This window comes from Notolepis coatsorum (assembly GCF_963971535.1).
Source record: "Notolepis coatsorum genome assembly, chromosome: 7".
In the NCBI taxonomy this organism is placed as follows: Eukaryota; Metazoa; Chordata; class Actinopteri; order Aulopiformes; family Paralepididae; genus Notolepis; species Notolepis coatsorum.
This window is the reverse complement of record NC_140171.1, coordinates 31,287,754-31,314,703: the sequence shown is the minus strand read 5'-3', so window position 1 is coordinate 31,314,703 and position 26,950 is coordinate 31,287,754. Positions and strand designations below refer to the sequence as shown.

The following is a 26,950-nucleotide window of genomic DNA, read 5'->3' as shown; positions in this document are numbered from 1 at the left end:
TAAACCGATACCGATATTTTCCGATATCACATTTTTATGCCAATATCGGACGATAATATCGGACATCCTTAGTTGTATATGTTGGTCTGCCACATTAGGCCAAAAACACTGCACCGTGAAACTAGAACGGCTATCTGGACTATTCCCTGTTCTCTCTCTCTCTCTCTCTCTGTCTCTCTCTCTCTCTCTCTCTCTCTCTCTCTCTCTCTCTCTCTCTCTCTCTCTCTCTAGGACATCGGTAAGTGAAGAGGTGATTTTGAATGGCACTGGTCATACATTAAAGAGAGCCGCGCTGCGAGAGAGCGCTGCAGAGACAGGTAAACGGATGAGTGAGGGAGAATAGCAGGACACCGGGGTCCTCCGAGACAGAGTGGGCTGGGAAGTCCTGCCAACACCTCGTCTGCTAGGGTGAAGGGTACACCACACACACACACACACACACACACACACACACACACACACACACTCACACACTGCCATCTCTCCGCGGCTCAGTCCCTGGCCCCCACAAGCCTCGCGTCTGAACAAGAACCCCACTAAGCTGGCCGGGGTCCAACACCAAGGTCTCTCACCTCGCAGGCTGGGCAGGGGTCCTGGTATAGCTCCGGTGAGCTATTCCTGGGCACGGGCTCTCCTCTCCTCTCCTCTCGCCCCCGTCCTGCCCTCGTCTTCTCCCTAATCCCCCACTCTGGGACCCTGTGGCTGACGAGCCTGTCCTTCATATTCATCAGTAGCTCCTGCTATTGTCTTTGGCCCGTGCACACACACACACACACACATACACACACACACACACACACACTCTCTCTCTCTCTCTCTCTCTCTCTATCTCTCCCTCTGTGTGCCCAGAGACAACTTGTGCTTGGTGTGTATGTGCGTGCGTATGTGCACGTGCGGCCACATACATGGAGGTCACCTCTATACTCCTGTACTATAATATAGGCCTAAGGCTACGTTCACACTGCAAGCCTTTGTGCTCAATTATTTTAGATTCTTTTGGTTTGGCTGTTCACATCATATATATATATTATTGAACATTTTTTATTTTACTATTTTTTTTATGTGGCCTATATCAGATTGGCCTATATCAGATTCCAGTGTGCACTGGTCAAGCTCCTGAACTAACCCGCATACGCAAATAAACAATAATGATTTGTAAATATAGAGGACACTGAAGTCACAGTTTATGGCTTAATTTATGTGCAGTGTGGAGGCCAGCTAATTCGTGAGAAAATGATAATGGGGGCGAGGAGGACGTGAAAGAGAGGCATTTCTTCTTTCAAAATGCTTTCAAACACAGACCGGTTAATTGATTGATTGATTGAAAACTTTATTAACAGATTGCAGAATGGGTACAATACAGTATAGCTCAGCTCAATACACACAATTGTTAAGGGGATGCAGACCAGAGAAAGACTTTCGTCTTGTTTACATCAGGGTCCCCCATTTTCAATTCATCAGGACATACAGTATATGACATACATGACATACGGATAGACAGTACTGCTACATCTATACATTTATGACATACCAGATTTGCAAATACAGTACTGTTTGTGATACAAAAAGAGTCAAGAAAAGGGAGTATATACATTTGACGTAGAAACTGTACATTGGAGGAGGTTGGGTGGGGTTGTGTGGGGGGGGTTGGGTACATTGGGATATTGACAACCATACTGGGTAATTTACATTAGAGGTGGTTGGGGGGGGAGAAACACTGTATAAACAAGCAAAACTGTACATTGGGGGGGGGGGGGGGGACACACTGTACAAACAAGCACAATTGTACATTGGAATATTGACAAAACCATACTAGGTAAATTACTGTACATTGGAGGGGGTTGGGTTAGGACATTTACAGGGGCCAGTTTCGAATTGCAGTCTCCCGTAGGTGTCCCTTGAGAGTGGTTTTGAAAGTGGGTAGTGATTTACATTCCTTTACAGTTTTGGGTAGGGCGTTCCACATTGATGTGGCATAATTGCGAAACGTGTTTAGTCCCTTGTTTGAGCCGAATCTGGGTTTAACATGATTTGTGGAGCTCCCTCTAGTGTTGTGATCGTGGTATTCACTGACCTTTGGGAAGTATTTTGACATGTACATGGGTACCTTGGTCGTGTAGTGTATATTGTAGACCAGGCCCATTGCAAGTTGCTGTACTCTGTCGTCTACTCTAAGCCATCCTAGGTTGTCAAAGTGGGCAGGGGTGAGGTGGGTTCTGGGGTTCAGGTCAAGCAGTAGTCTGACCAGTTTGTTTTGAGATGTTTGTAATTTTGTTTTTAGCGCCTTTGAGGTGCTTTGGTACCATGAGGTGCAAGCATAGTCGTAGTACCCTTGAATGAGTGCTCCTGCCAGAGTCTTCAGGGTATTCTTGTTTACCAGAGAGGCGATCCGGTACAAGAATCGAGTTTGTTGGTTGACTTTTTTTATTACATTGGATGCCATTTTGTCACAGGAGAGATTAGCCTCTAGGATGGAACCCAGGTAGGTAATTTCATCTTTCCTTGTGACAATATTGTCACCCACTGTAACTGAGAAGCCGTCGGTCTTGCTGAGTTTGTTATTTGAACCGAAGAGAATGGATAGAGAATAAGATAATAAGATAGGTCCCCTCAGATTTAGCTTGTACAGAAGTGTCACCCCAAATACTTACAAGGTAAACACCTCCCTGTGCCTCCACTGACCACCTCCATCACAGCTGTCTTCCATGTTTGTATTCACAGAGTGACTCCCGAGTCCCGACAGCGCAGAATTGTGATGAATATGAATCTAGAGTGACATAAAAGTCGCATTAATTCGGATATATTCTGAGGTCGCATTTCAAAAGATTCAGACATGTATCTGATTTAGGACCACATATGAAAGTGGCCCAAATCAGAATTGATGTAAACAAGACGAAAGTATTTCTCTGGTCTGCATCCCCTTAACAATTGTGTGTATTGAGCTGTACTGTATTGTACCCATTCTGCAATCTGTTAATAACATTTTCAATCAACCAATCAATCAATCAATCAATCATGTGTGCTGTTCACACTGTTGTGGGGAGAAAAAACAGATCGAGTCACACAAAAAAATCTGATGTGGGCCACTTTTGCCAGCAGTCTGAAAGTAGCCATGTTACTGTTGTTTGAGTGGTCGAAAGCAGTGTCACTCCATTATAGATTGGAAGTAATTTTATGTATGGATCATTTTAGTAAAGTTACAATGTGCTAAGTAAGTACACAGACAAGAAAACATATTTAGAGGCATACCGTATTCAGCGTTCATGTCAGGAAACATAGCAGTAATTTAAGTGGATGGAAGTGAGTGTATGTTAGGTATATGACCACTAGAGGGTGCTAAATATCAACCAAACATAGTTAAAGACCAAGGATGTCTTTGAGAGGTAATCTGTAAAGTCTTTGATCGGAAAGGGTGCAAAGCTTTTCCACTAGATGTCCAACTGTTTTTAAGATACTGTAGCTTTTAACTCATCAGCATAGAAACAATAATACTTTTTTTCAATGAAAGTAAAACATTATATATAGACCATCATCAATAATCACAATGCATTCGTATTTGGGGGGTGTTGCCACACACAGCCAATGAACAATGAGCAAAGAAGACAGTTCTCCTCAAAGTAGGTGTAAAAAGAAACCGTCTTGCCATGCTCAGCGAGAATTATGATCCCTCTAACTAAATTACAAATATACGTTTTAAAAAGAAAATCTGATGAAATCTGAAATATGATTACTACATCTAAACCTGTAGTTCTGTCTGCAACATCAGCACCACCGAGGCGGAACTTCGTTACGTCCATTATCGCACAAGTGGGGTGCTTTCCTCCATAAAGTATCTCTTATTCGGGCATAGTTTCACTAGCGGTCAGTGCTCACTAGTTACTACAAAGACAAATGCATTTGTTTTAGTTATTAATAATAATAATTAATACATAATACCAGTGCGAACGCCAAAAATCTCAAGGAAAAAGTTAAAGGAAAACAGACTCCCCCCTATTTTACCAGTGCTATGGTATAGTCCATTGCTGTCCTGCGCGGGAGTGTGAAGCGTGGGGAGAGAGAGAGAGAGAGAGAGAGAGAGAGAGAGAGAGAGAGAGAGAGAGAGAGAGAGAGAGAGAGAGAGAGAGAGAGAGAGAGAGAGAGAGTACGGAAAGAGAGTGCTCCATTATTTAGGTAAACACATCTTTTTGAACCGCTTATTGATATAAGGTATAATATAGATATAGGTGGTATTATGAGTATACCGTGACCGAGGGTTAATAACTCGAATCATTGCGTTTTAGATAGTATATATATTTTGTATTATTATATTATTTTCATTATTGTAGGTAGCTAACAACGAGCTAGCATCATGTTGTCATCATGTGTGTTGATACCCTGCTCGCGTCATGAATCTTGATACAGTACATTTTCGATTATGCGGCATTTGTCACCACCATTACACTGAATGCATCGGACGAATACCAACTTTGATTCCTAGTTGGGCAGCACGATTGTCAGGTTTGAATGAACTTCACCACTTGTTTAGTAGTGTGGCAGTCAGGGGGAGGGGCTGTACACCCACACTGGCACATGGTTCCAGGAGGACCTCACAGTCAACTCCTACTACTACTACTACTACTACTACTACCACCACTACTACTACTACTACTACTGCTCCTGCTCCTACTCCTACTACTACTACTACTGCCACTATTACTACTCCTGCTCCTACTACTACTCCTGCTCCTACTACTACTACTCCTGCTCCTACTACTACTACTACCACTACTACTACTACTACTACTACTACTACTACTACTCTCAGTAGAAATCATTAACTAATGATGTGACAACTGGCTCCTAGATAGGTACAGTATGCCTGCCTGAAACGTTTAACGTTGTGATCGTGATCAATCCTATTGTTTCTGTTTCTGCAACAGTGTGCCAAAAACCTCAAGATGACTCGGGATTTCAAACCTGGTGAACTGATCTTTGCAAAGATGAAGGGTTATCCCCACTGGCCCGCCAGAGTGAGTGTTGAACACCATATTTATGATTAATTGAAAATGGGGGACCCTGATGTAAACAAGACGAAAGTCTTTCTCTGGTCTGTGTGTATTGAGCCGTACTGTATTGTACCCATTCTGCAATCTGTTAATAAAGTTGAGTTATCAATCAATCAACCAGTTACCGTTAGCCCACCACGACCGGTTCTAATCAACTCTTGTGCACCCTACCCGAGTATTTGTATTTATTTCACAGAAAAGAAAATATTATTTCTTATATATCTATTTTTTCAATGAATGAGACTAATGTGGGACTTGCACCCCCTGCATTAGGGTGTTAGAATGGGTTTCAGTTGACTTTCAGCTTTTTAGCTTGACTAAGTATATATTTGTATTTTTTTGCCATTAACAGTTATTGTTTGCTTTTACAGTTTTCAACAGCCCATCCCTGCCCCAGAAATACACCCTATATTTACATATTTTACATTACAGTTACATTTAGTAATTTAGCAAAAAAGTAGGTTTTTCTCCGCTTTTGGAAAGGGTTAAGTGGTAAATGGATGCAACTATTTATCCATTTACCACTTAACCCTTTCCAAAAGCGGAGAAAAAAACTTGGATTTACTGTATGGTATAAACCAGGTCTAAATTAATTGGTTTTGACAATGCTACAGGATGTAAAATGTACCCCACCACCTCTCTATCTCTCTCCCTCCCTCTCTCTGTCTCCACCAGATTGATGAAGTGCCTGATGGTGCTGTGAAGCCATCTAACATCAAGCTCCCCATCTTCTTCTTTGGTACCCATGAAACGTAGGTATCTGCTAACAGCAGTCACACGACCTTGAATAGAGACCCATACAGTAAAGCTCTAATGCCACCTACAGTCCAGGAGGCCACTTACACTGCTGATACGGATTTGGACATGAAGACTTGTCTACTTGTCCACATGTCCGAGACAAGTAAACAGTATTGTTGGACAACCCTAATGAAGATATTCACCTTATAAGCCCCTCCCACTTCTTCTCTCTGTTTCTTGTAGCTGAACTTGGTGACAAGGATGCTAGCTGAAGTGGATATTTCCCACACCGTATAGTTAATGTATTTATAAGCACAATACAGTTCAGCTCATTATCCTTATAACAAAGATATTTGTAGAGAAATAGAACAAGGGGTTTAGAGTTTGTAATTCAGGCTGACATACTTTTGAATGCTAATACCATAAAATGTCAATTAACACATTGCCCGCCGGGGGTATTGCCCATCTCATGCCCCTCTCTGCCAGCGCTGTAAGCCTATGGAGATGTTTACCTTCTTTGCAGGGCTATAACTTTTAAAATTGTATTGCTATATTGACATTACTATGGCCCATTCAACATCGATTATCTATCGTTCAGGATGTGGGAACGTTATACTTTTTCATTCATACATTGTTGTGTTAATACCTTCTAGAATATAAGTATGTTTTTAATCTTTTCTGCTGTAATTCCAAAAACGTTAGTTATAGGCCCAAACACATTATATAGATTATCGATTGCCGTTTCCCCCCCCCATACACGCTACACCAAAAAACTCAAATGTATATGATCGGTATACATTATGCCTCATCATGCGCGGAGGAAAAGGGGGGGGGGGGGGGGGGGGGGGGGCGTTATAATTCCCCGATCATCAGTAACTGCTTTATGTAGGTTGGGTGGATATATTGATCAGATGGTTTGCAAACAAGGAAATGCACGTTATATTCCTCTTACCGTGGGCCAATGAGACTGGCGGTGAAAGATCTCAATTATACGACGCCGATCGCCTAGGTCCATTTCCGGTTTGTATGGCGCAATAAACGCAGAAATCATATCGATTATTAAGTTTAGAAAGCGATCCATTATGTACATAGTGTCTGTCGGGAGTCCCGTAACGAGATGTGACTGCCGGATGGTTTTCATCGATGCACTGATGGCACATCCTGTCTGCGAGTGTAACTCGCCCGACCATCCACCAGGCGGCGGTATTGAGCGGTCGTTGCAGTCACATCTAAGGTCCAGCTGCAGGACCGGGGGTGGGTATATGAATTATGAATGCCATGGCGAAAAAATGTAATATTTGATCTCAAAAACGCTGGCAGACAACGCATGGCGGTTAACACATCCACCGCCGTTCACGTTGTACAGCGTTATTGCCCGCCATGCGTTGTCTGCCAAACCACGCTGTACAGCGATATTGAGATCATATTTCATTTTTTCGCCATGGCATTCATAATTCATATATACACCTCCGGCGCTGCAGCTGGACCCTACGGCTCAATACAACGACGGCTCAATACTGCCGCCTGGTGGATGGTCGGGCGAGTTACACTGGTAAACAGGATATGGCTGCTGTGCGTCGATTAAATTCATCCGGCCGTCGGATATTGTCGCAAGGCTCCCGACAGACACTATGTACATAATGGATCGCTTTATAAACGTAATAATCGATATGATTTCGGCGTTTATTGCGACATACAAACTAGGGGTGCACGATATTGATTTTTTGACACCGATAACGATAACTTTATGCTCCTCAAGGCCGATACCGATAACCGATATTTATTGTATTATAATATTTTTTTTAAATGTATATATATATATATATATTTTTTTTTATCAAATTTCACAATGCAATACAATAATAATAATACATAAAAAGATTTCCCAGGACAATAACTTAACACCAACTTAAATGTATATTCCTGTAGTTTTGACCTAACCAGACAACAGAAACAAAAGCCAAGACAACAGTTGACTGATAAAGTGACCATATTTATTTTTCCAAATGAAAATTCACAATCCGTCAACAACTTATAATACATCCAACCTAAGACGCTCAAAACTTTTTTTTCTTCTTTTTTCAAAGCTGTCCGCCTTGAAAAAAAGGCTTTGAGTGGACACATAGCCTAACAAGTCACCTGCAACATCACCACCGCCACGACGGTGTTAAAAGCCCACGACGACGGCGCGAGCACGCTTGTACCTATTGACGAGTCGTTTGCTAAATTAAAGAAGTTTGACAGAAATGACCCAAGGGCTCAAGCCGCTAGCTTTTAAGCAGTCCTTGGTGGTGCAAATTAACCTGGCTACTACGGAGCAATAAGTGACTGCGTATTCAACCAAGGGTTGCATCACAGCCATGAACGGGGCTAGATTTGCAGCAGCTTTGCTTAGCTCCTCGCGCGTCGTCGCAGGCTTTTAATTTGTGAAAAAAGGCTGTGAAAGGAGAGGAACAAGAAAAAGAGAGAGAGCTGAGAGGGGTAGAGAAAGAGTGAGCACTGGATGCGCAGAGAGGAGGACAAGAGAACAGGGAGAGTTGCACACTGCAGCAGCAGCGCCCACTGATGCTGAAAATAAGAATCAGTATGAGGATATTGAAATGCTAATATATAGAACAAGTTCCACCCTGAGAGCGCACAGAGATTCAAAGCGCATTAGAAATCTAGGCTAACGTTACACTCGCAGAGAAAGAGCAACAGAGATAATGGTTTTCAATTTCAGATTCAGAGCCTCTTGTTCAAGTATAGCTGTATTTACATTCATTCATTCATTCAACCTTTGTTTACATTCTCTGAGCTTATTGAGGGTGGAGCCTCATTTTCAATAATGCAGAGATAACGGAGTGAGAAATGAGAAATGAAAAATAACAAAAACAAGATAAATCAGGCAATAAGACACAAACATTAAAAAAAAATCACAATAACACACCATCGCAGCGGTGGTGATGCCGCAGGTGACCTGCTAGGTTGGATGTATCACAAGCCGCTGCCCTTTTCCCTCCTCGTGGAACTTCTGCATTGCATTTATTACAAATAGCAGCGAACTGCTGATATCGGCCCGATAATTATCGTGCATCCCTAATACAAACCGGAAATGGACCTAGGCGATCGACGTCCTATACCTGGGATCTTTCACCGCCAGTCTCATTGACGCACGGTAAAAGGACACTGACGCTATTTTCAGCCCAATTGTTTATTCATTTCACTGCAAACCGATCTGATCAATATATCACCCATACTACATAAAGCATTTACTGACTATCACGGAATTATAAACGACCCCCCCCCCCCCCCCCCTTTCATCCACGCATGATGACGCATAACGTATAGGATCATATACAGTTGAATTTTTTAATATAGCGTGTCTAGGGAATAAACGGCAATTGATAATCTATATATGCGTTTATGCCTATAACTCACGTTCTATGAATTACTGCAGAAAACGATAAAAACATACTTATATTCTAGAAGGTATTTTTGTATGAATCTATGAATGAAAAAGTATAACGTTCCTACATCCTGAACGATAGATAATCGATGTTGAATGGGCCATAGTAATGTCAATTTAGCAATACAATTTAAAAAGTTATAGCCCTGCAAAGAAGGGGAACATAGGCTTAGAGTGGTGGCTATATTGATGGATATAACCAGTGGCAGGGAATGTGTTAAAGGTGCTGTCAGTGGTATTTTTTATTACCCCCCCCCCCCCCAAAATTCGTACTGTCTTTTTACTAATATGTACTTTACTGCTATGCTACTATACTTGTCTTATACTACTACCTATCATGCGGATATGTCTATAGTCTATACTACTATGGACTCAGACTGTAACACTCAAGTTCGATACTATTTGACGAACAATGCCACTGACCCTTAGCTACTCTCTTGCCGACTTGTTGTTCACAATTTGTAAGTCGCTTTGGATAAAAATGAATGTATATGTAGAAGTAATGTAAAAAAGAGTAGGACTATGCAGAGCAACTTTGGGGTAAACATGGGGATAGAGTTTGTCATCTTTATACACTGCCGTGTGACCTCTTTGTCGTTTTTACTCAGCCACTTGTACACAACATGGGTAGCACAACACAACACACTACACCACAACACACTACACCACAACACACACTACAACACAACACACTACAAAACAACACAACTAGCAACACACTAGCTCTCATGCTCACAGGCAGACAGACTTGTTATTTCTGGCAGAGGAGATAATGGAAGTGAAATGGAAGCTGCTATCTCTGTATGGAGGGCGGTACATTATGGTTATGCAAGATTAACACACTGATGTTTTTAGAGCAAAGCAGAAAAATGGATTTTCTTGTCCTTTTAGACTTTTTACGAGCGGAAGCAGATACCAAGCCTGCTGTTTGTGATGCAATAGCTAGCTGCACTGCTATGTAAAACAAGTAACAAAATAACAGTATTCTACCCTTGGTGGGTGTGTGTATAGCTTAAGCAAAATATGTTTATGCCGGGCTTTCCCCAAGATTTTCCAACACAATTGGTGCTGAGTCACAACTTCGGGAGGCGCAAAAAAAAAGTGCAACAAAGAAAGCCATTTTCTGTAATTTCCCACAACTTAATTACAGCAACTTATATATACACTGCAAGTGTATAGTATCAGGAAAAGTCATGGAATGTAATATTAGATGACGGAACATGGAACATTCTTTTAATTCTAATTAATAATATTTTGATGCTGTTGAAACTTGAATAATTTAAATAATTTATTATCATCACCTATCCAGTTCGTTTTTATGGTGTAACATTTGGCTACTAGAGAGAGAGAGAGAGAGGTTGCCTCTATATCTCTGTTGGACATTGTCTGAAATAAATTATATGAAGAAATGAATACTGTCCCTATTAGTGTTGTCAAAAATATCGGAAAATCGATACATATCGATTCTGAATATTTAAAACGGTTTCAATACTCATTTCCCGAAATATCGATATTTAATTATTTATAAAAAAAATTGTATAAGGAAGTTGCATTGTTCATTTCAATACCTCTAATAGTACAGTAGTCCACACACACACATTCAGTTAAGTCGGAATATGACTGTAATACAAACAGTTCAGTTTGTCAGGTACATGCAACACAGATTACAGTGTTGACATCTGTCTGCTTGAGAAAATACCATGTTCTGCAATAAAAATGATTGAAGTGAGATGAACAGTTATTTTTAAATGTGTGATCTAAAGATAAACAAAGGGTTTTAAAAGTGTTATATTGATCTTCTCTTATAGTACCAGAGAGAAGCTGAGGAGAATCAACCAGCAACAAAAGCAAAATTTATTAAAAAAAAAAAAGTATTATTATAATTTTTTTTACATTTTAAGATTGAACCTTTTTCCCTGTGGTATCGAAAATGGTATCGAATATCGATACTTTTCAAGGTATTGTATCGAAGTTCGAAATTCCAGTATCGTGACAACACTAGTCCCTATGCAGTCTGTATTAGTGTTGCCCAACTATATAGTAAGATGACTTTCTGAAGAATGAAGTCAATTACAGACACAACACATGAGTGGAATACCGTGTAGTTATTCATATTTTTTGGTATTAAATGACAATAACTTTGACTGGATTAGTGGATTGTGATGCCAGAGGTTATTTATGAGTTCAAGTTAAGATGTAAACAGGCATTGAAGTACTCTTTGTTTTCTTAACAGTGCATTCCTCGGTCCAAAAGACATCTTCCCATACCTGCCTAACAAAGAGAAGTATGCCAAGCAGAACAAGAGGAAGGGCTTTAATGAAGGACTGTGGGAGATTGAGAACAACCCAAAGGTCGAGCTAACGGCGCCCAAGGTAGGTACTACATCCCCCTCTCTTTCCTCAAGCTAGCCCTAGCCCAGCACTAGAAGTTAGGCCTAGCCCAGCACTAGAAGTTAGGCCTAGCCCAGCACTAGAAGCCCAGGCCTAGCCCAGCACTAGAAGTTAGGCCTAGTCCAGCACTAGAAGCCCAGGCCTAGCCCAGCACTAGAAGCCCAGACCTAGCCCAGCACTAGAAGCCCAGACCTAGCCCTGCACTAGAAGTTAGCCCTAGGCCTAGCCCAGCACAAGAAGTTAGCCTTAGGCCTAGCCCAGCACAATAAGTTAGCCCAGCCAACATCTCTGTGAGAATGGGGGCTTTACTGGGAAATGGAAGAGCTCATAGATCTTCAGTTTTCAAAGACATAGGGATTTCTTGTTTTGTGGCTCGACCAACAACAAGTGATAACCAGTTTGTTGTCCCTGGTCAACACTTTGTATCCTAGTGAGTCCTGCAGCGCTGGGTCACATCAGTACAGGTATACTGTCCTATGATTTACTGAGCTTTCTGACACTCATTATGTTGTCCTTTTTGGTAGACCCCACCCTGCTGGTATTCCAAGTAGATGCAAACAAATGCTGAGAATTATTTGTAAATACTATTTTACAAGACTATAAAAGAATGACTAGTACATATATTGAAATTACCAACTTATAAGCACTACAAAGAAATTGGTTTGTCTGAGAAAATATTGAATTATATTCAAGCTGAAAAACTCCCCATAACACTTTCTGTTCTCGTTTAAACATTTTCCCAAATGCAAAATGTTAAATAATGTAGAAATATCCATGTCCACATGTATCACAGACAGTTCAAATAGATCTGCAGCATGCACACCCTGTATATTAGCTGCTCCAAACATGTTTTCTAATAGATTAAATTGATGGATTGTTGTTTTAATGCAGTGGTCACCAACCTTTTTAAGCCCAAGATCACTTTTTTTTTGGTGAAGGCAAGATCTACGGTACCTATTGAAGCGTTGAGAGAAAAAGACAGCCAAGATTGTACTTTAAACTAAATTACTTTTATTTGCCTGTATTCTAATTACATGCAATGCTTTGGTCCAACATTAAAACGTCAAAGTAGAACTGTAATGTGTACTTTCTCAGTCAGTGCTAAGTGCAGTCATCTTATGCAGCATCACTTTTCACATCAAAACAAAAGTAGAACTGTAATGTGGACTTTCTCATATTATTAACATTGACAAACATATTTACAATTAGCATTTTATAAAGTAGAACTGTAATGTGGACTTTCTCAGTCAGTGCTAAGTGCAGTCAGTGCTAAGTGCAGCATCACCTTTCACATCAAAACAAAAGTAGAACTGTAATGTGGACTTTCTCATATTATTAACATTGACAAACATATTTACAATTAGCATTTTATGAAAGTAGAACTGTAATGTGGACTTTCTCTGTCGGTGCTAAGTGCAGTCAGTGCTAAGTGCAGCATCACGTTTCACATCAAAACAAAAGTAGAACTGTAATGTGGACTCTCAGGGAAAGATAAAAGAAATAAAAAATTATTATTATTAAAAAAATAAAAAATCAGGGAAAGATCTACAGGGAAAGTCTCAAAGATTGACCAGTCGATCGCGATCGACGGGTTGGTGACCACTGTTTTAATGTATTAACTCACTCCTATCACTAATATGATAAGATATTCCTTTATTGATCCCCTTGGGGAAATTCAGGCATCATAGCAGCATGGGGGAGGGGGGAGGGGAGGTACAGGTAGTAGAAGACATACAGGTCACAGAATAGTACAGTGGAGAAATACAAATAAAAATAGAATAAAAGGCAGTGTAAACAATATAAAGTATAATACCTCTTGCGATCATCTACGGTTGTCATAAGTGCTTCATACTAGGGCTGAAGGGCCAGTGGTTTATGTCTTTGTTGCCCAGTGTAGTTTTGTCGTGTTTGTTTTGAAGCCAGTCGCCCCGGGGTCCATGGCTGAGAAGGATTCGGACAGCAGTCCAGAGGGTGGAGAGGACGCCCAAGACGAGAGGATAAAGAAAGTAAGTCAAAGCTGCGTAAACCATTCTCCTCTCAGACAGTCACATGGGACTATATTGACCAGCCGTGAATCTGACTGGCTTCCAAAAACAAGATGCTACTGCTCTGTACACGCTGTCAGCTTGTGTCTCTTCCTTTGCCATCTTTGTCTTGTGTGCCTGGTGTCTTTGTTTCTCTATGGATATGCATGTCAGTGCATACAATAGTAAAATAATAATAATAATAATAAGTAATAAGTTAATAACAGTAAGAATGTATGTCTGTCCTTGTCTGCTGCTTCTAAACAATAAAGGTTGTTAACAGGTATTTTAAGGTTCTTCAAAGGAGTCTTTAACCATTTCCTCTCTGCAAGACTCCTTTAACCCCCCACACCCTGGGTCCTATGCTATTTGTTGGGTGCATTCAGGTTCCAGGAAGTAACTCTGGACAAGAGAATGATGATGAGGAGGAGGAGGAGGAAGGGTCTATGGAGGTCCCTGAACAGGGCCCCCAGAGCCAGGATGTACGTACTTTGCATGATGGGATATCTTAGGAGACATAGTTGGTCCCACCCCCACCCCCTCATCCCCCTACCTTGGGAAGCATGCATCACTCAGTGGTTTGTGTTGGGTTCCATCTCGCTGGAAGCAGGGATCCCAGGGTTATGTTGTTGGTGCTTGATGTTATCTTGTTGTGTTGTACCTTGGTCTGGATGTTCTGTGCTTATGGTACTGGTGTTGTTACTAGTCTACAACAAATGGTTATAGGATTATTTTGTTTCGGTATGTTTATATATTTTGCATGAAGGAGAATCTGAAAGCAGTTCAGTCTGGATGTTTTTGCATGAATGAGAAAGCTGTTCAGTCTATATGTTGTTGAGCATGAATGAGAAGGCAGTTCAGTCTATATGTTGAGCATGAATGAGAAGGCAGTTCAGTCTATATGTTGAGCATGAATGAGAAGGCAGTTCAGTCTATATGTTGAGCATGAATGAGAAAGCAGTTCAGTCTGTTTTGCATGAATGAGAAAGCAGTTCAGTCTAATATGTTGTGCATGAAGGAGAAAGCAGTTCAGTCTATATGTTTTGCATGAAGGAGAAAGCAGTTCAGTCTATATGTTTTGCATGAAGGAGAAAGCAGTTCAGTCCATATGTTTTGCATGAATGAGAAAGCAATTCAGTCTATATGCTGTGCATGAATGAGAAAGCAGTTCAGTCTGTTTTGTAGGGGTGTGGACATTTCTCGATTCTAAGATGCATCGCGATGCGGACGTGGACGATTCTGCATCGATGCAGTGACGGAACATAATCGATTATTAAAAATTTTACTCTTGCTAGCTTTTATGTTCTTTTACAATGTAGCACATTGGGATTTGCTCCACAACTATAAAGCGCCCTACAAATCAAATATATTATTATTATTATTATTATTATTATTATTATTATTATTATTGTATTATTAAAGCTAGTGCTCTGGTCATGCATCCACTCAACTCATAGAAAATACAGCATCAGGCTATTCTAAAAGTATTGATACTAATACTGATACTAATAAGAGTATTGAACCGTTTTTTTTTTTTTTTATTATTATCTTTTTCCCCCTCCTTTTTCCGATTTTTCTCCCATCCCACTGTTAGTCGTTATGCCAATTCCCAACCCCCTTCCTGGTTGTTGCGCACTTTCCCCTACTGTTGGTCCAAGAGGCCGGAGACTGTCGCATGCTTTCCTCCGACGCATGTGCAGCCAGCCGGCAGCCAGCCTGGCTGTGCAGATTCTCACCGGGAGAGTGTAACGTGTGGAAGGTCGCACTACCTCTCTCCAGATCCTACCCTTGCTGAGCAGGCGCCCCGACCGAACTGTAGGGGTTGCTGTCCACAACGCCCAGGACCCACCCACGGCTCCCCTCCCCCTAACTCAGCCAAACGAGTTAGTATAGCGATCAGCCCGAGCCAAGGCGATGCTGACTCTCCGGGAGTCGAGACCGCAGCCTCTTGCATTGGTGACGAGCACAATCTCCGTTACGCCACCTGACCGCTATTGAACCGTTTTTAACAGCTGGGTATCGAGATAACCTTTCTAGTATCTGTATCATGCAACACTAGTAAAGTCATTTATTTTGACATTCTGATTTAAGAACTTTCTAAATAAAATAAAATGTATCTGACTGCTTGTATTAATTGATGAAAAAAGTAGCCATGTGCAGTAATATAGATTATAAAATTGAGGATGTAATATATTATTGAGCTGCATCGAAATGCATCGTAGAATCGAATCGTGGACAGCTGAATCGTAATCGAATCGTGAGGCCAGTGAAGATTCACAGCTCTACTGTTTTGCAGTTCAGTCCATATGTCGCCGGCCCATTATAATTTAATAGCAATAAATAATAGTTGGCGAGAAAGAGCCACCACCTTCAATTCGCTCCAACCCACAGGAAAAGGCAGTATAGCCGCACTGGTCCGTGCTTGGTGAGCGAGGCCTTCACATGGTGATGTGCAAAGTTCTGTCAATCTAGTTGCTATAGAGTGGCCCAACTATCGGGAGCATAAAGTTAATTTCATACCGTTCCATTTTGCCAGGCAGAGACTTCAGTTCAACAACATGTGTACTTTATAACTGTGCCTTCCTCTCATTACGGTCACACTGTCTCATAGGGGTGGAATCACCAGAGGCTCCACGATACCATATTACTAGATACTGGAGTCACGCTATTGTGATATATTGCGATTTGTTACCTTTTCTCAACTATACTATAATAGTATATACGTCCAAATCATGTTGTTTATCGAGTTATTGGCAACCGATCGCTATCCATTGTGTCGAGCTCGAGTCCCGGGAGCTATAGCGAGTGGTCGGACCGAATATGGATGAGCACCAGTTCCTGCTGCTCATTTCCTGTTTGGGCGATCCGCCGATCGGCCACCAGATGGCGCTCTTGAACCGTTGGAGAGTTGAGAGGAGATCAACAGGGGATCTCAAGACTCCGCCGGTGAAATATGATTGCCATCACAGATTTTTGAAATATTGATCTCAATGACGTGTTACGGCGTCATTGGCAGATTACGCATGGCGGAGATTGACGTGTTAACTCGTCCTTGGCGATTAAAGGGTTAACAGTGCTTTTCTACTGCTGACTGTATCAAACGCACTACCTGAAACACTGCAAGTCCAACTTAACTATAACGGCATATGCTATGAGTTTACTACACTTGCAATCGGTTCATGTTTTATTTTTTATTTTGCATGATTTTCTCTGTGCTCTGGAGAAAGGTACCGGTAAGTATTTTTTTTTTACATCCCTGTCTTTCCTTCTCATGTTTGAACTTAGATAATGTTTTGTAGGCAAAACTGGATGTGTATTCTCTTTTCCAGGCTGCTGGATGTTAATAAAGGGATGGTTCTGGTTTCTGGAACCCTAGCCCCGTTTCTTTCTTACCAACGATACGGTCGATCGGTCGAATCCTTTCTCAGCCTCAACCCATGCTGTTATTCACTAGCTCTGGATAGTTGGCCACAAACCAATTCAAAGTCAGTGTGGGTCAAGCTGACCGAAGCTCACCGAAATCGACTTTGTGTGCACTGTTGAGTTTCAGTGAGCTTCAAGTCAGCTTGTACAGACAGGAACTCGACCCCATTGACTTTGCATTGGTTTGTGGCTAATCACCCAGAGCTAGTATGAGGAACAGTGTGGCTTGTGCTGAGAAAGAACAGATCAACAACATCTTTGATGAGACTAAGTAGCCAATAGGGCCAGGGTTCAGAACTATCCCTTTACCAAATCAAAAGACAAAATATTGATGTAGTTTGTTGAGTGCAGTGCAATCAGTGTAATATCACAGTTGTACACTAGATGGGGCTAATGCTCTAAAGACATGGCTTGTGGTAGGTTATAACAGTGATTCGCCCAGGGATAGCGAGATGTTTTTGGAGGCTAGTGATAATACATACAATATCATATTTATAACCACTGGTGCAGATATTTTTTTCTCCTGAAATAATGAATATTTAAAGCCACACAAATTGTTCTTTGGTATCAATGTTCACCATTCTGTCAATGCTTAACCAGGGGGTTAAACGGTTGAGAATCACTGGTCTATGGCAACGGCAGAGAGTCTGACCCCTAGAAAGAACAACTCCATTTGTTCCTATTTTGTGTTGTTAATGTAACACTTTGAGCTATTCTTAACTTGTAACTTGTCATATATATATATAATGAACCGACCCAGAGAAAATGCAGGTTGTGAAAGATGAGAGTTGGAAATTGTAATGAAATTCATGAAAGGTGTCCCGTTTTAGGACTCCACACAGAAGGAACCCGCCGACATTCCCAAAGCTAAGAGAGGGAGGAAGAAGAAGGTTGGTTTTAGTGCTGTCAGGCGATTAAAAAAATTTATCTAATTAATTTACAGGATTTGTAATTAATTAATCTAATTAATCGCATAACCATTTTATGCCTGATTTTCTATATTCTATAATCATATTTCAAATTGCATGTGTCCGGATGGCAGAATTCAGTACTGTATCTACAAAACCTTCTGTTTAACACTTTGAATGCCCATCACGGCATAACTCGTGTTATCAGCCCCCCCCCCATTGAGTGCCCACGACGAGAAATATTTTTTTATTAGCGATCTGAATTCATATTTCATCAACCGAGTCTACCGTTGGTAAACCAGCCCCACCAGGCGCTCAGATGTGAAAAAAGCGCCCCCTATTGTCTCCAAGATGGTAATGCACCCTTTTGGAATGGACTCAATGAAAATGGATGAGAAAAAAAAACTCCGGAATCCACATTTTACTTCTCACGCATGTAACCGGAGCCGATCAGATTCATTGTGGACCCTCAGAACAGCGTGTAATATGTCTTTACAGTACGTAGCATTGGATCAATAAAAGGATTGATTTTTGAAATGGCGATCAGGAATTGGAATAATCTTTTTGGATACCATCTGATCTCAGGTAAGGAATCTATTTTACCAGTCTTAATCAGACCTGTTTTCACGGAGATATAAGCTTTTCCCCTATGTGTGATATGGCTGTTTGACTGTGCGAGCAATCAGGAACTAAGAGAATCGATTTTCAGCTTGCGGCACCAGCGTGCACACGTACACATATACTATCGATAATCTAGCGTTTATTTGAAAACGATTCATAAATAGGCAGAAAAATGACAACGTTCTAGAATATTCCAGTTCCAGGGCGTTTATCACAGAATCTTTTTTCCCCCTTGAAAACGAGGGCTTTTCAAAATGCTATCAAACGGAAATGAACCGATAAAAAAACAATCCGCTTCGACAATGTTGACTGGAAAATGAGTCATTGATAAGCGACGGGCAGATTAGACACATAGCCATAATTTAAAACATAGATTAGGCGATATTAACGTTAACATTGAAGTGGATGGTGGGCATTCAAGCACTAAATGTGCGCCCCCTGCTGGGCACTGAAAGTGTTAATCATCTTCCATCTATTAATTTGCTTAGATTTTTCAGGTCTGGTCAATTTGAGCATAGTGTTATTCACAGTCAAAGATAAAAAAAAACAAATTATTGATATTCTCATTTGGTTCATTACAATTTACTCAAGCCTAGTAACAGACACAGTATTTCTGACACTGGGAATACATTCCCTGAGATCCATAGATGTCCCTAGAATTAGATACCAAGAACATGCAAATGGACCATATAAAAAAAAAGTCTGTAATGTGTATTCTACGTTCTTATGGAATGAATGAGATACAAAAAAATTATTTTGAGTTCATTTTCATAACGCGATAATTTGCTCTGTAATTAATTAATCTAATTAACGCGATAAACTGACAGCCCTAAATATTCCAAATGTTCCAAAATCAATGAAGAAATGTTCTAACAATACGACATTGAAATTACCTATTTTACTGTTCCGTTGCTATGTAGACAGAATGTAGGGCTGCACGATTTTGGGAAATAATCTAATTGCGATTTTTCGGACAGATATTGCGATTGCGATTATAATTATAATTTTTTTAAGCAGCCCCACAGAAGTTTATTGTAAAATGCGGCTTGCATCTGGCCTACGCATGGGTCTTTTCGGGACACCGAGCCTGAAAATGTTTCTTTTTACCTGGGAATCGATATCGGTACCCAACAGTACCTTTTTGTCTGTACTTTACTCTCCCTCTCTGAAGACTAAACTTCACAACACACAATCTAAAACCCCTTACCTCCCTCTCCCAAACCGATCTTGTATCTCAATGGGACTTCCTGGTTAAATAAATGTAAAAAAAATAATGCGTTTTTTTTATTTTTTGCGATTTGATAATTGCATCATTCCAAATCGCGATTTCGATTTATCATGCAGCCCTATTTGCTAGTAAAAATTCATGGGAATTTTCATTTGATATTTTTAGTTATTGCAAAGACAATTTGTTGAATTAAGAAGACAAGACATAGATATTACCTTTTATCAATCAATCCTGTAATCACCACATTGTCAAAATTAATGCATTTGCTGTAATCTTGCTATTTACAAAGGTATTTCAATACAACTCTTTACGAGTAGCATTTACCCCCCTCACGTCACAGAACATTTGAAATTTGGCATTTTATTTGAAGAGTTTTTTTTTGTTCCTGTTCCTAACTCCAGAGTGACGCTGAGCAGGAGTCTGACAAAGAGGACGCCCCTCCCAGTCCTATTAGTCCTGCAGGTACGTTATATCCACACAGCCCCTCCCAGTCCTATTAGTCCTGCAGGTACGTTATATCCACACAGCCCCTCCCAGTCCTATTAGTCCTGCAGGTACGTTATATCCACACAGACCCTCCCAGTCCTATTAGTCCTGCAGGTACGTTATATCCACACAGACCCTCCCAGTCCTATTAGTCCTGCAGGTACGTTATATCCACACAGACCCTCCCAGTCCTATTAGTCTTGCAGGTACGTTATATCCACACAGCCCCCCCAGTCCTATTAGTCCTGCAGGTACGTTATATCCACACAGACCCTCCCAGTCCTATTAGTCCTGCAGGTACGTTATATCCACACAGCCCCCCCAGTCCTATTAGTCCTGCAGGTACGTTATATCCACACAGCCCCTCCCAGTCCTAATAGTCCTGCAGGTACGTTATATCGACACAGCCCCCCCCCCAGTCCTATTAGTCCTGCAGGTACGTTATATCGACACAGCCCCCCCCCCAGTCCTATTAGTCCTGCAGGTACGTTATATCCACACAGCCCCCCCCCCAGTCCTATTAGTCCTGCAGGTACGTTATATCCACACAGCCCCTCCCAGCCCTATTAGTCCTGCAGTATCAGTGTCCGTGCTGTGGGCTGAGCGAAAGCCTGACTGGAACCTTTGGAACAGGGTGTTATACTTGAGGCGGCCCTGAAGCTGGGAGGCAACTTCCTTTTCCAATATTCCAATACTTTGGACAAGAAGGCTGTTCCTTGGGAGCTCCCGTAGCTCACCGCATATCTCGGCGCTATTTCTGCGTCGGGGAAAACCGTGCTCGTCGCGGATCTGGGGGACACGAGTTCGATTCCCGGACCCGCCATCATTTCTCAGAATGTCTTCCCCTGCTCTACATCCCATTTCAACCTGTTTCTGTCAGTCATGCTTGACCAGAAAAACGATAAACGCTAAAGCTAAAAAAAAAAAAATAAAAAAAAAGGCTGTTCCTTGATGTGCTTTATGCTGCTGTGTGATCGTTAGAGACGGGAGCCTCAGGCAGGATACTGGCTGCATTTACTAACCCCACAGGGAACCCTATACCTGCTCCCCACAGGGAACCCTATACCTGCTCCCCACAGGGAACCCTATACCTGCTCCCCACATGGAACCCTATACCTGCTCCCCACAGGGAACCCTATACCTGCTCCCCACAGGGAACCCTATACCTGCTCCCCACAGGGAACCATATACCTGCTCCCCACAGGGAACTGTTGTGGCTGAGTAGTTGTTAACACAGCAGGAGACGATATTTCCAATTTCAACAGGCAATTTATTTAATGAAAGAAAGTTTAACAGCAGAGCTATGGATCAGCAGACGGTCACCACAGTTGAAGAAAAACACTCTGACTTCTCAATCCCTCTGCTTGTCCCATAAATCCCTTCTCAGCCCTGCCCCCCCATGACAGATATGATGACGTTACATATTATATCAGATATGACATGACGTACATTAAAATGACACATAGATTTAACATCGAAGAGAGATGCGATTGAGTGAGATGTGTGTGTGTATATGTATGTGTGTGAAAGAGAGAGTCAAGATTAGTGAGATGTGTGTGTGCATATGTGTGTGTATGAAAGAGAGAGTCAAGATTAGTGAGATGTGTGTGTGTATGAAAGAGAGAAAAGATTAGTGAGATGTGTGTGTATATGTGTGTGTATGAAAGAGAGAAAAGATTAGTGAGATGTGTGTGTATGAAAGAGAGAAAAGGTTAGTGAGATGTGTGTGTGTATGAAAGAGAGAAAAGGACAAGATATAATGTACAAGATTAAAGCACACGATATGATGTACAAGATTAAAAGCACACGACGTGATGTACTGAAATGTCTATCTGCCTATCTCCAAGTTGTTTTAAGAACATCAGCCAGACCGTCTTTCAGTACTGCTTAGTTGACCCATATTAAACTAGTTCACTTCATATACACATTTTCCCCAACAGAACCCTATACCTGCTCCCCACAGGGAACCCTGTACCTGCTCCCCACAGGGAACCCTATACCTGATCCCCACAGGGAACCCTATACCTGCTCCCCACAGGGAACCCTATACCTGATCCCCACAGGGAACCCTGTACCTGCTCCATCATTAATTGAGTACCTCAGACGAAGAACCATATAAGTCCGTTTTATGTTACCAGAGGAACAATGTTTTCAAACTTTATTATCTACAGATGGTAAGTTAGTGTGTTGTGTTCACGCATTGTTAAAGACAGTCGAGGTTGAGTAGTTTCTTGTGATATATCACATTCACACTCCAAGTGATTGAGATGAACTTCACAACTGCAAATACAGTCTAAAAAAATTGATTTTATCTGGTTCTCCAGTGCAAAGGTTCAATTATCAGACTGTATGACACTGTATCTTTTGAATGATGTCAATCAAAATGTAGATATGACCTTGAGAGCATTCCACCCTTCATATGTACTGTGTGTGTGTGTGTGTGTGTGTGTGTGTGTGTGTGTGTGTGTGTGTGTGTGTGTGTGTGTGTGTGTGTGTGTGTGTGTGTGTGTGTGTGTGTGTGTGTGTGTGTGTGTGTGTGTGTGTGTGTGTGTGTGTGTGTGTGTGTGTGTGTGTGTGTGTGTGTGTGTGTGTGTGTGTGTGTGTGTGTGTGTGTGTGTGTGTGTGTGTGTGTGTGTGTGTGTGCGTGCGTGCGTGCGTGCGTGCGTGCGTGCTCACGCTCTGCTTGGATGAGGCCAGGTGGAGAGGGTCCTAAGCGCAGAGGCAGGAAGCCCAAGACTGAAAAGATGCTTGTACTCCAGCAACAGGACCACCAAGGCTCTGGGAATGAAATGTAACCACTTAAGTATCTCCTCATGTACTGTATGCACACACACACACAACTGGAGACTCAGATAAGCCTCGTAATTACACGTTTAACATGGTGCTTTTCAGTGTTTTCTTTACATGTACTGTCGTGGAACATACAAAAAAGAAAATAGTACATATCATTCAACTATATGAAAAAAACCCATCTAAGTGAGTATGTCACGATTGTACACTTTAACTTGACTATGGGAAAAGTGACTTGGGGATAGAATGGGATATCGGACTAACGTCTCCTTCGAGATCTACTTGTGCATATTGTCTAGAATAACGCCTATTTAAGAAAATGCCAGGGTCCCACTAACAGCAGCAACCACAGACCACAGATCCTCTCTTTTAGTGGTATTTTCACTTTTACAAATTGACACTTTAACTTAAAAGGAACACTTTTATCATCACCTCAAAAGCCCCGATTTTCAAAAAACAACAGGGCTTTTGAGGTGATGACATCACTGCGCCCGCCGCCCCAGGCAGAAGTGGTTCGGCAAAAAATTGTTCCGAGTATATATCTGCTTAGAAAACGAAAATGTCTAATTATTAAAAAGAAATCTCCACGTGGTAAATACACAGGTCACAACATGTTTACAGGAAGGTTTTGGAGTTGTATTTGGAGTGTATTTCGTGACTGTTGGGAACTAGGCCGACTGTTGTTTTTCTGTGTCGTTATTTCATAATCATCATACTTGACTAAATTCGTTATCCTTTTATGAATATGACTATTCAACGTACTTCACAACTGCAGAAGTCAAATCTATGTTATGCCAACTATTATGGCATCAACAAACTAAAATTCAGTTGGCTGGTACTGTAGTTGTTTATATATGTGGTATTTATTCACTTTTGGGTGGTTCTTCATCTGTGCAGGTCTATCACAGTCCTTTCAACAGACACTTTGCTTTGGGTGGTTCTTCAAAGACATGTTCAGGAGACCTCAAAGACCTACAGTATATTAGGACTAAAAGGACTAAAATATGTCCCTTTTAACATCTGGGATCTCTGTACAAACCACTGCAGCTTCTCTACACAGTTATTAAACTAAAATAGGGAAGTGTACAGTATTCTCTCTACAAGCCATCTGTAACAGACCTCCATCCCACCCAGGGACACCACGGAGGCAGACAAGAAGAGGAAGAGGACAGCGGAGGACAAGGCCAAGAGTGGAGATGAGGAGAAAAGGCCAGACGCACAGAAGAAGAAGAAGGAGGAGAGTAAAGGGAAGGAGGTGGACGGGAAGGAGCCCGAGGCCAAGAGGAAGAAGCAGGACGACAGCTCCTCTGGGTCCGAGGACGAGGAGGCAAGTAGTGACCACTTCACAGTTCACACACTCACCATTAGAACGTCTCAAAAGGAAAGACTGGGTCAATATTGGCAGTGGTTACCTCTCTTAGGCTGAATCTCAATGTCCAGACTGAGGATTTGCAGACTGAGCCCTTGCAGACGTACGTGGTGGGTGCAGGGAACAGCCCTCCCACTCTCAGTCAACAGAATCAACACCAGCTGTGCACTGGATATAATTATATTATATATTATTGGATAATAATAATAATAATAATAATAATAATAATAATAATAATAATAATAATAATAATAATAATAATAATAATAATAATAATAATAATAATAATAATAATACATTTAATGGACAGAAAACAACATCCAAGTGTGAAAGTGGGTTTATAATAAATCCACAGGTTCTGTATATACACGTAAAATATAATAAATCCAATTTTTTTTTTTTTTATATATAAATAAAATCTAACCTTATTGTCATGCACTTATATACTAATATACTAACCTACACTGTAGCACTCAACACTTTGATGAACATTGTTACTCAGCTGATAGATGTGTGCCCCTCCTGATGACTTAACAGAACTTGTAAGTCGCTTTGGATAAAAGCGTCAGCTAAATGTAAATGTAAATATTCACATCAAATATAATAAGGTTCTGCATATACACATATAAAATATAACAAATCCAAAGGTTCTGCATATACACATATCAAATCGAATAAATCCAGGGCGGCCGGGTAGCGCAGCGGACTAAGCGTCTGTCTACCACCACAGAGCCAGTGGGATCGAATCCGGCTGTGGTGCCTCCGGCTTGGCCGACTGTCCATACTAACACAATTGGCAGTGTTAGCGGGTGGGAAGCCGGCGAGGGTGGGTCCTGGTAGTAAACAGAGACTCCTACAGTTCGGTCGGGGCGCCTGCACAGCAAGGGAAGGATCTGGGAGAGGTAGTGTGACCTTCCACACGTTACACTCTCCCAGTGAGAGTCCGCGCTGCCAGGTGAAAAGAAGCGGTGGGCTGGGTACACATGTGTCGGAGGAAGCATGTGATAGTCTCCGCCCTCCCAGACCGACGGTAGGGGGTAGAGTGCGCAACGACCAGGAAGGGGATTGGGAATTGGCATAACGACTAACATTGGGAGGGGAGAAAAACAGAAAAAGAAGGGGGGAAAAGATAATACAAATTTTTTTAAATAAATAGAATAAATCCAAAGGTTCTGCATATACACATATAGAATACCTATATGAATGAAATTGCAAGCTGCAGGTTAATAAAGTAAGGAATAGCCTTATAGACTCACTAGATTTATCTTGGCCACTGTAGGCCTAATTCAGCTTTATTGGTAATAATTATATAATTGTACAAAATATTGAAATGTTTGACGGCCTACTGTTACCGTTGCTGGTATTCTCTGCTGGCCTCACCTTTCTGTCCTGCTCTCGTCCACCAAAATGATATCCGGTTTGCCGTCTGCCATCTGCCTGAATCCACGTGAACGCAGCTGCACTCTGTGACTGTTGTGTTTCTGATTTCTCTCATCTTGTGTCCCGATCAGAAAAGCAAAGGCCGGAAAAAACAGCAGAACTCTATGGAAACAGAGAAAGACGCACGGCGGCGTAAAGCAGAAGAGTAAGAACATACTGACACATAGACAGACACAGTCATGACTTCATTTAGTACCCAACAGGGGCTCTATACCTCCCCAACAGGGGCTCTATACCTCCCCAACAGAAGCTCTATACCTCCCCAACAGGACCTCTATACCTCCCCAACAGAAGCTCTATATTTCCCCAACAGAAGCTCTATACATCCCCAACAGAAGCTCTATATTTCCCCAACAGGGGCTCTATACCTCCCCAACAGAAGCTCTATATTTCCCCAACAGAAGCTCTATACCTCCCCAACAGGGGCTCTATACCTCCCCAACAGAAGCTCTATACCTCCCTAACAGGGGCTCTATACCTCCTCTATACCTCCCTAACAGGGGCTCTATACCTCCCCAACAGAAGCTCTATACCTCCCTAACAGGGGCTCTATACCTCCTCTATACCTCCCTAACAGGGGCTCTATACCTCCTCCTCTATACCTCCCCAACAGAAGCTCTATACCTCCCTAACAGGGGCTCTATACCTCCTCTATACCTCCCTAACAGGGGCTCTATACCTCCCCAACAGAAGCTCTATACCTCCCTAACAGGGGCTCTATACCTCCTCTATACCTCCCTAACAGGGGCTCTATACCTCCTCCTCTATACCTCCCCAACAGGGGCTCTATACCTCCCCAACAGGGGCTCTATACCTCCCTAACAGGGGCTCTATACCTCCTCTATACCTCCCTAACAGGGGCTATATACCTCCTCTTCTATACCTCCCTAACAGGGGCTATATACCTCCTCTATACCTCCCCAACAGGGGCTCTATACCTCCTCTATACCTCCCCAACAGGGGCTCTATACCTCCCCCTCTATACCTCCCCAACAGGGGCTCTATACCTCCCCAACAGGGGCTCTATACCTCCTCTATA

The 26,950-nt window shown here is 41.8% G+C and overlaps 1 protein-coding gene across 3 annotated transcripts in view; it reads left to right on the top strand.

Moving 5' to 3' along the window:
- The first annotated feature begins 4,115 nt into the window (after positions 1-4,115).
- psip1a (PC4 and SFRS1 interacting protein 1a) overlaps positions 4,116-26,950 on the top strand; it is a 37,905-nt gene continuing 15,070 nt past the window's right edge. Inside the window, exons 1-11 of one of the 3 annotated variants that reach the window (XM_084318078.1) lie at positions 4,116-4,170; positions 4,920-5,009; positions 5,721-5,797; positions 11,466-11,604; positions 13,542-13,628; positions 14,033-14,128; positions 17,900-17,959; positions 20,228-20,288; positions 23,010-23,103; positions 24,237-24,429; positions 25,983-26,056. In XM_084318078.1, coding sequence (XP_084174204.1) covers positions 4,938-5,009; positions 5,721-5,797; positions 11,466-11,604; positions 13,542-13,628; positions 14,033-14,128; positions 17,900-17,959; positions 20,228-20,288; positions 23,010-23,103; positions 24,237-24,429; positions 25,983-26,056 — 953 coding nt within the window. In that variant the 5' untranslated portion in view covers positions 4,116-4,170; positions 4,920-4,937. Of the gene's footprint in view, positions 4,171-4,443; positions 4,498-4,919; positions 5,010-5,720; positions 5,798-11,465; positions 11,605-13,541; positions 13,629-14,032; positions 14,129-17,899; positions 17,960-20,227; positions 20,289-23,009; positions 23,104-24,236; positions 24,430-25,982; positions 26,057-26,950 lie in introns of those variants that run through there. The other 2 variants (XM_084318079.1, XM_084318080.1) reach the window with 2 other exon arrangements.